The sequence below is a fragment of the Haemaphysalis longicornis genome, unplaced genomic scaffold (assembly GCF_048455015.1).
Source record: "Haemaphysalis longicornis isolate Haplotype H1 unplaced genomic scaffold, Haemaphysalis longicornis Haplotype H1 scaffold_6, whole genome shotgun sequence".
Classification (NCBI taxonomy): domain Eukaryota; kingdom Metazoa; phylum Arthropoda; class Arachnida; order Ixodida; family Ixodidae; genus Haemaphysalis; species Haemaphysalis longicornis.
The window spans coordinates 120,038,878-120,048,407 of record NW_027526407.1 but is presented as its reverse complement, the minus strand read 5'-3'; the positions used below and the strand labels follow the sequence as shown (position 1 = coordinate 120,048,407).

At 46.8% G+C, this 9,530-nt stretch overlaps 1 protein-coding gene across 1 annotated transcript; it reads right to left on the bottom strand.

Annotated features, from left to right (window-relative positions):
• Positions 1-8,321: 8,321 nt before the first annotated feature.
• Positions 8,322-9,329, bottom strand: LOC144142202 (uncharacterized). Its single transcript, XM_077673567.1, has 2 exons — positions 9,062-9,329; positions 8,322-8,857 (listed from the first exon to the last, which is right to left on the bottom strand). Exons 1-2 carry the CDS (start codon positions 9,327-9,329, stop codon positions 8,322-8,324), a joined length of 804 nt encoding a protein of 267 aa, XP_077529693.1.
• Between the last annotated feature and the right edge of the window lie 201 nt (positions 9,330-9,530).

Sequence of the window (9,530 nt, the reverse complement as noted above, 5' to 3'; positions counted from 1 at the left end):
CTTTGAACGCGCGGCAATAAGGCGTTTAGCGGGTGTAGGGGCTGACGATACGAGCAATACATGTCTGCTACACCCATTTGTGCCGTTAAATTTCTGCGCTATGTATGTTTCTTTACTTGCCGAAAGCTTACCTAAGTCAGATGCTTAAAATTACGCCAATATAAACGCAGGTTCAAAACGTCTGAAGCATTTTGTTCCAGTTGATACCTACAAATAAATGTTTTTAAATACAGACGGAAGTCTGCAGATTTGTTTGTAATGGCTTACAGCAAACCTTTAGGGCTTCTTTGTTCGACCAATTTGCACGTCTGATATTCACTATGTGTTTAAGGGGGGTTACAGTCGAAGGATTTTAAATAATAACCCATTTGTTCCCAAGGCAATGAAACTTTCCAAAATAATTTCGTATCTTTCAAAACCAAAACCAGCCACTTCGGTGCATTACGTCTTGTAGGAACAGTTTTCCTACTTCTCACAAGCGTTGTAAGACCTCAATGAACCGGAATATAAATAGTTAAACGAATCCAGACTTATAACTGTTACTCAGACTTCTCTTTTGCCTGTTTGATATCCCCGCGCACTAAGCGTTGTGAGTTTTTGCAGCACTTCCGTTGATAGCGCATGCCCTCTAGGTATTTTCTGCTCTGCGTTCAGCAGAAAAGAATCGATCGAGATCAGGTATTAGGGTTTACACATATAGAGGGCCGCCGCTGCAGCTAGAAGGCAGGAAGACGTCAGGGGTATGCCTAAGTCCTCATGGTCGCGCAGCGTCTGCTCCAGAGCTGGGGGAAGGGAAGGGTCGTCAGGCTGAGGGCAAATCGTGAATCATGGTCTTCGGCGAGTCGTTGCGTCGTTGGGGGGGTTTCATTTTTCCGCCGTTGTGTAACTTCACCTCCAGAAGTTGATGCGTTTAGTTCCCCGGCGTGGGCTGGGGGACCTTCCACGTGCGAACTGAGCATTGCTACAGTGGTTCGCCAACTGGTATCGGTAGGGTGATGGTGAACGGTTGAACCGGGCTGGTCCACGGCTGGTGTTAGAGAGGTATCCTTCGATATCAGATGGGTGCCGCCCGGGTCGGAGGCACGGTGCGTCGACGGAAAACCCTGGCAAACTGAGGCTCTTGTAGGGGCAGAGACAGTAGATCTGGTCGGACCCTCCGCAGTGGTAACATAGGGGACGATTGTCGGGCGGTCGCCGGACGTCGTTCTTCTTTCGGGCGGGGGGTTTCCCCGCAGGTGGCCGGGCCGGCCAGAGGGGACGACGGCACGGAGCCTCGTGGCGACAGGGCGCAGATGGCGAGGGCGACTGACAGCAGCCTCGTTGGCCATCGCTTGCGGCTCGCGGGGTGTTTCTGGCGTCGCTGAAGTTCACAGCGCTTCCTGCATTTCTTCTCTAACGACGTCGCTAAGAGAAGCGACTTGTGGTTGCGGCGGCGTTGGGAGAAGTTTCCGAAGCTCCTCCATCACTATTGCGCGGATAGTCTCGCGTAGGCTATCTGCCGGAATCCGCATGCTGCCGACGTAGTTTGCATTGGCCATGCCGACAAAGTTTCGGTTGTACAATTTAGCACGCATTTCGAGGGCCTTTTCAATTGTGCTTGCTTCGATCACAAATTAGGCGACGGTTTGGGCGGATTCCGGACAAGTCCAGAAAAAAGTTCTTCCTGCACACCGCGCATTAAAAACCGTACCTTTTCTTCTTCCGCAATGCAAGGGTCAGCACGCCTGAAAAGTCTCTTCATCTCATCGACGAACACAACAATGCCTTCGTTAGGGCGTGGTGTCCACGTCTGCCGCAACACTTGGGCGCGCTATTTTCGCACAACCATGGTGAGCGTAGAGCAAAATTGCATTCTGAATTCGTTCAATGATTCTAGGGCGCTCTGATTGTAATCGAAACAGATCCGTGCTGAATATTCAAGGTACAAATACACTTGCCTCAATGTCTCCGCGTCGTCCCATCGGTTAAACTGCCTGACCCGGTCGACTTGCTCCAACAAGTCCATGGAATCATGGGGGCTCCCTGGATTGCTGAAGAACGAGGGCAGAATTGGTAGCGCTAGTCATGGTGCCTGCCTTGATCATGGTGGTGGTCACGACGTCTTCTTTTTTCACTTTATCCTGAATACGTCCAGACTACGGCTGAAGACCTTCCTGTCGGCGGCTGACACGAGTGCGGCTTGCTTGTCGGCTTCCCTAGGGCTTACGGTGCATGTCCGCCGCAACTCACCAGATGTCACGAAGTCAAAGACGACAGAGTTGTCTTCAAGGAAAACAAATTAACAAATTTATTCGAGTGAACTTGTGCTCCTCTAGTAACTCAAAGAACACACAGGCGGCGAATTAGCAGTCAACAAAGTTACGTGTACAGGCTAGCTCCGGCCATTCGAATGCCATGGCGTCTGCTCTGCCGGCTTTTATCTTTCGGCACGAGTGTTTCTTGAACGGTCTATTTACATCCAGAACATTGTAGATCAAACAAGAATATTCTGGGCTAGTGACGTCAGCGCGACACAGTCTGCTTATCTGAATGAGATAGGCCGTGCGGATTAAAAATAAAGAATAGAAGACGCGCTTCGCTTGAGACAGAGATAACCGAGCCGAGCGTGGCCGGGCAATAAGCAAAGAATATAAACACTAACCCATACATGGTTCGCGGCATTACCCTCTTTAAGACTGCATCCACCCAATGGTAAAATAAAAGCAGTCCGAACAAACGACACAAAAATTCCGTCATCTTGCATGGTAAGATTTCAAAACAACTACGTAGACAACTACGGGCCGCGTGCGTCGTCTTGATGTTACGAATCACCATCGGCGATCACCTCGTAGGTAAGTTGACCGACACGCCGTAGAATCTGGTAGGCTCCCGAATACCGTCGCAGATTCCGCGTCGTCGGATGGGAGTCCAAACCAAAACATGATCCCCTGAGTGGTACTCGGCGTCTCGGCGTCGGAGGTTGTAGCGCCCGGCATCCACCAGCTGCTGGCCGTTAAATAAACTCGAGCGAGCTGGCGGGCTTCCTCCGAATGCTGAAGATATACTTGGACGTCCCGGTTCAGGTCGTCGTCTTCTACATACGGAGGCATGACGTCAAGCATCGTAGTCGGCCGCATTTCATAGACAAGCTGAAAAGCCGTCATCTGAATAGCTTTCTGGATAGCCGTGTTGTACGCAAATGTGAAATATCGAAGCGCTTCGTCCCAAGTGTTATGTTCAGCTTCGACGTACATTGACAGCATATCCGCGATCGTTTGCTTCAGACATTTCGTTAGTCCGTTTGTTTGTGGGTCGTACGCCGTAGTTTTTCGCTGATCCCTGTTGCTGTAGCCTAATATTCCTTGCATCAGCTCCGCAGTAAAGGCCGTTCCGCGGTTCACGATTAGAACTTCCAGGACTCTATGTCGCAACACAACTTGGCTTATGAAGAACTTTGCAACTCCTTGTGCAGTCTCTCTCGGAACAGCGGCGGTCTCTGAGAAACGCGTAATATAGTCTGTAGCTACGACAATCCACTTTTTGTCGGACCGGGATGTAGGAAACGGGCCCAGAAGATCCGTTCCAATCTGTTGGAAGGGCCTCGATGAGACGGCGATCGGCTGCAGAAGTCCGGCGGGTCTTGTTGGGGGCGTTTTTCGTCGCTAGCAGTCACGGCAGCTCCGGACGTAGTGGTGTCGTCGGATGTAAGGCGGGGCCAGTAGTACTTCGCCTTGATTTTTCCAAATGTACGGGCTGCGCCGAGATGTCCGGAAGATAGGTCGTCGTGGCATGTTTCCAAAATTTCGTCACAAAGGTCTGCGGGGATGACAAAAAGATAATTCGTTCTCGTTCCCGGGCTGAACTTCTTCACCGGAACGGAGTTTTTCAGGCTGAATGCTGGTAGGTTGCGTTTGAAAGTCCTAGGCACGGCGACGTTCTATCCTTCGAGGTAGTCGATTATGACGCGTAAGTCGGGGTCGGCACGCTGCTGGGCGGCAAGGTCGCTCTCTGTCACGACTCCGAAGAACGCGCTGTCTTCATCACAGTCTTGTGGTGGTGGGTCGACGGTAGCGCGGGACAGGCAGTGGGCGTCGGAGTGTTTTCTGTCCGATTTATAGATGATTGTAACATCAAACTCTTGCAGGTGCAAGCTGCACCGCCCAATACAGCCAGAGGGTTCCTTCAAATTTGCTAGCCAACACTGCGCATGGTGGTCTGTAACAACCTTGAATGTTCTACCATGCACCTATTGGCGAAATTTTGAAATCGTCTATATAATAGCGACCCAGTCTTTTAAAGACGTTAAGTAGCTTTTCTCTCCCTTCGACTGACCACGGCTGGCAAAGGTGATTACTTTTCGCATCCGCTTTTTTTTAACAAGGATGGCACGCAAGCCTATGTCACTGGCGTCCGTGTGCATTTTCGTTTTGTCGTCTTCGCCGAAATGAGTGAGCACGGGTGGGCTTTGCAGGCGTCTTTGCAGCTCGCTGAGTGCTTCTTCTTGCTCGTTTTTTCAGCTAAAATTGGTGGTAACTTTCGCAAGCGTGTGAGCGAGGCTCTGCTATGCGTGCGAAGTTTGCAACGGAGCGCCGGTAGTATTCGCACAGTCCGAGAAATTTTCGCACTGCCTTTTTGCCTTTCGGCCTTGGGAAGTTCGCATTGGCTGAAGCTTTTGCCGGGTCAGGTACGGCTCCCACAGCGTTGACGACGTGGCTTGAAAACGTTAGCTCCTGGTACGTGAAACGGCACTTTTCAGGCTTCAGTGTTAATTCCCCTGTACGAGTGGCCTCGTGTACAAACTCCAACCTTGCAAGGTGTTCGTTGTAAGTCCGGGCGAATACCACAATGTGAAAATAAGTAAGATTCTTACAGAAAATCACCTATTTACAGCAAACATGAGCGCTCCCTAAATTAAAAGAAAATACAAGCTGCCAGGGAGCTATCGGCAATGTGACGGACTTGAAACACTTTCGGTGGTTCGTATGCTGTGGCGTTTTCTCTACACGGATTTATCGGCCGAGCTCTCGTTACTCATACATCGGTTCGCGGCAAGGACATTGTAAAACTCAGCGAAACACTATTGGAACGCCAACGCAACAGCACTGTTGCCTATCAAAAAACATCACATCGCTTTATTACCTTGAAGACCCCCAGAAGAGTATTACATAAGGGGTGGAAAACAGATACAAGTAATGCAATGCATATGCAGGATTGGCATAAGTACGAACAGAGGTAACCACTACAGAAAGGAAAAGAATACATATGCAGGATTGGTATATCTATTAACGAGTGTAACGCCTTGCAGAAAGAATAATAGGAAAAAAAGACGGAGCGACAACCAGTGGTCCAAAAAGTAACACTATCGAGTTTTCAAATTGAACAGGAGCTAGTGATAGTTTGTGTAAATATTGAGTGGCATATTATGGTTGCAAGAAGAGCGGAAAGGCCATTCCAGTCAGAGGCTTCGCTAAAAAAAAGAAGGAAGCGGAAAATATCGTAGTATGGACTTTTGGCCGGGTGAAATGAAAAGAATGAGTGCTGCTGTGAGATATGCCAGCAATGACAAGATATTAGGCGGGTGACCGAGTGGACTGTAATAGAATGTCTAAGAAAATGAGGCAGGCAACTGGGTGACGAATGTTAAGGCTTAAAAGACCAGATCCTTGTTGAAGAAATAAAACACTCACTTCGCAAGAATATGAGGAGTGAATGAATCTAGCTGCTCGATTCTGTACTGATTCTAGTGGGTCGGTTAAGTATGCTTGATGAGGGCTCTCGATAGGCGACCCGTATTCAAGTTGGGTGCAAATTAAAGATTTATAGGCTAGCCGTTTTACGTGAAAGCGTGCAAGACGTAGGTGTCCTTTCAACAAACCAAGCCATGTGTGAGCTGACGATATGATGTTGGTAATATGTGCGCACTAAGTTAAATCGTTGCTCAAAGTGACTCCCAAGTAGTAATAAGTGATGACATTTTCGCATGTAACGTTACCGATTCGATAATAATAGGTGATGGGGCGGTGGCGACGACGAAAAGACTGGGACTTGCATTTATAAGAGTTTAGTGTCATAAGTCAAGGATTGCACCAGTAAAGCACATGGTTAATTGAATCTTGCGATGCAACTTGGGCTGAAGTGTGAGTAACTGTACGGTATATTACACAATTGTCTGCAAACATACGAATACTGCTGGATACATAAAACGTAGATCGTTTGATGTATATTAGGAATAATAATGTTCCGAGAACAGATCCTTGCGGAATGCCTGATGTTACTGCCAGAGGGTAAGAGGGATATTCATTAACAGTAACAAGTCAGGAACGATTATTCATAAATTCTCGAATCCACATTATTATTTCAGGGTTTAAGTTTGGTTTCGAATGTTTTAATGTCAGTCGGTTGAGGATACTTGTAAAATGACTTTCCAAAGTCAAGAAATGGGGTCAGTGAGTATATTTTTGTCCAGGTTAGTGTGCAGGTTATGAACGTAAAGAGAAAGTTGGGTTTCACACGAAAATTTGTTTTTTAAATCAGCGCTGTGCGGGATGAAAAATGTGATTAGACTTTAAAAAGTGCATGATTTCGGTGTGAATTACGTGTACCATTAGCTTGCAAGGCACGCTTGTCAAGTAAATAGGGCAATAATTGAGAGGATAGGATCTATCACCTGATTGAAAGACTGGAATGACCTTTCCTATTTTCTATTTGATTGGTAGGTTACCTGTGGATAATGGCTGACAGAACAATGACCTATATATGGCAGATATGTGTTTGGTATTTTTCAGACATTTGAGTTAATATCGTCTGATCCCGATGAAGAAGAGAGTTTTAGTTTGTCGATTAACGATATTATTTCGGCAGTGATGAAATTACTGGGCATTAGCGAGTCGATGATACACGCGAAAATCTGAAGGGGACTGTTAGTTTTGTTTTTGAACACGGAAGCGAATGCCGAGTTCAATAATTCTGCACATCCTGAATCGCTAACTTCCCCACCGGATGTTATATTCAAAATATTACTTGTATTGGGGGGGTTAATCACCTTCCAAAACTTCCTAGAGTTGTTCACTAAAATGTTTGGAAAATCAGCATAAAAAAGGTTTTTTTTGCAGTTCGAATGGCCTTATATAAAAGATTTCGGCTTTTTTATACTTAGCTTATGAGCTGGCGGTTGCTGCAGGTTTAGCTGCGCAAAAAAGTTTTTTTTATTATTTTCAAGCCGCATTAAAAGTTTGGAAAACCACATTTTTTTTGTGACTAGAACGAAAGGAAGCACTGGGAATAAGCTTGTTTGTTAGCTGCCTGATTTCTTCTTCGAAATTAACCAGTTATTGTTCACTGATCGTTCACTTAAGGTTGCTTTGAAATGGTGCAGCAATGCTTTGAGTACAGTGTCTATTGCATTTCAATCCCCGTTGTGATATAGACATATTGTTTTACTGCACGAGTTGCGGAGTTCTATGACAAATTCAAAAACAGCAAAAAAAAATGTGGTCGCTAATCTCATGAATGTGTGCGTTATGTGATAAGCTTTTTGGTTTAGTTGTCAGTAGCAGGTCCAGAATATTAGAAGTTTCACCAGAAACGCGTGTAGGTTCTGTTATTAGCTTTGTGACGTTAAACTTTGGGGAAACGTTAATAGAATATTTTGTTCTGGAGTGGTTAGGTAATAATTGGTAGCCGTAATTCTAAATGATGTCAGAAAAACTGCAGTCTCCACAAAGCTGTATATGCGCGGTAGAATAGTTAGCAGTTAGCTCGTTGAGTATATCGTTTCGATCTTGTGCAAAATCTGGGTTATTGTCCTGTGGCCGATAGCACCCACCTAGCAGAACTGTCTCCGGTACAGCACGGCCTATCAACCACGGACTTTCGAGCCCGCAGTGGATATTTATTATTGAATAAGATAACTGCAAATCGACAGCAAGTAGTACGCCCCCGCCCCGTGTTTGTTTCCTGTTTTTCCGGAAAACTACAAAATCTGGCAATTCTGCTAGAACCTCACTATCTGTGACATCATGCGTCAACCACGTTTTTGCCAGAACCAGTATGTTGCTGTCCTATGTCGACACAAGAACTCATTCTGCACCGCATTTTGGAAGGAAGCTACGTATATTAGTGAAGAATAAAGGAAAGGAAGGCTAGTTTGGGGCGTTGTAACAATACACGTTTTGTTTTTATTGAACGGCGGGGGATTGCTATGCAATTTTGTTTAGAGTTTGGGATGTTTTCTAGGAAACGTAACTTTTTCTTATCAAGAAACAAAGTTTTCTACAGTAAAGAGCGACCCTGCGATACATATGTGGTGCAGGCTGGGAACCTCTTTACCTCTCACAGTCACCTCATCGTAGAGAGAAGGGTTCCGATTTGGTACAGACCAATGCGACAAAGTGTTTTCGGGTTTTGCGGACGGATTCGGGAAAGTCTTCCCCAATACTGTAGTTTGTATCTTTCAGCTTGAGTTTATTGGAGAAAATCTCCTCTTTGGTTTTAAGGAAAGTTAACTTCACTATTATAGGGCGCTGATGATCATGACGCTGCTGGCCAACGCTGTGAGCGCGTTCGATTAGTTCAGAATCAAGAATCAAATTTATATGGTCATGACAGCGGTGAATAATTATTTCCGGGGAATCTGCAAATTTTTCGGACGGGTTTGGGTCAGGGAGGCCGTAAAAGTTAAGGTTGTTTTTTCTGGAAAGATTTCCAGCCTCGTCAACCGGCGGCTCCACGTCAAAGATTTGACGGGATATTTCTGCGGTGTTACCCTTAATTGTTTCGATACCCTTCCTAACAGTCAAGAGACATTGGTAATGGACTTCAACTTCCGTAATTCGTTTAGTGAGATCAGCCATGGCTTCGTTTGTTGTAAGTAGTAGTAGTAGTAGTAGTAACTTTATTTGAGCTCTAGGCGTGTTCATACGCCAGACGGAGCGGTTCCCAGGTCGCGGGAACCGTATTGGGCCAGCAGCTCCTGGCCCCTGGCCGTCAGCGCGAGCTGGGTCGGCAGGGCGGGGCTGGACCGCAAGGTCTCCCATCGCTCGTGGAGTGGGGTAGGGGGGGTGGAGGGAGGGTGGGGGGGTATCTTTAGGTCCTAGCAGTTCCGCGAGGAGTGTAGGTAACTTTTGTAGTTCGGAAAGAACAAGGTTAGCGGGAAGAGGGTCTTTAGGCGGGGAGTCGTCAGGAAAAGAGTTAGGGCCGAGGTTGGAATCCACGTCTACCAACAGAAGCAAGAGAGCACGACCAACATTCACACTTCGAAGGGCAAGGGCAAAACAGCAATGTGAGCTTGGTAGCTGTACCGAAAAATAATCGCTATTTTTTAGTGAAGAGGTCAATTGGTACACTAACATCCATTGCGAAGACGAACGCTTTAGTAGACCGTGCGATGGCACAGCCACAAAGCCCCAAAAGCTTGACGGGTGGTTGCTGACATTTTATAGATGTCGCTGAACTGTTGATGACGGCAGTGATGCGATGATGATGTCGGTAATCCCGTGATCTGCCGGCGGCTCCGCCGTACAGCCCGAAGCGTTTGTAGCACGCATGAAAAG

What these genes read in the sequence shown, in the direction of transcription:
- LOC144142202 (XM_077673567.1), bottom strand. Translation starts at nt 9,329, where the DNA reads ATGTTAGTGTACCAATTGACCTCTTCACTAAAAAATAGCGATTATTTT. An exon ending in GGAACTGCTAGGACCTAAAG is followed by an intron (nt 8,858 to 9,061) that starts ATACCCCCCCAC and finishes TACTACTACTAC; the next exon opens with TACTACTACTTACAACAAAC.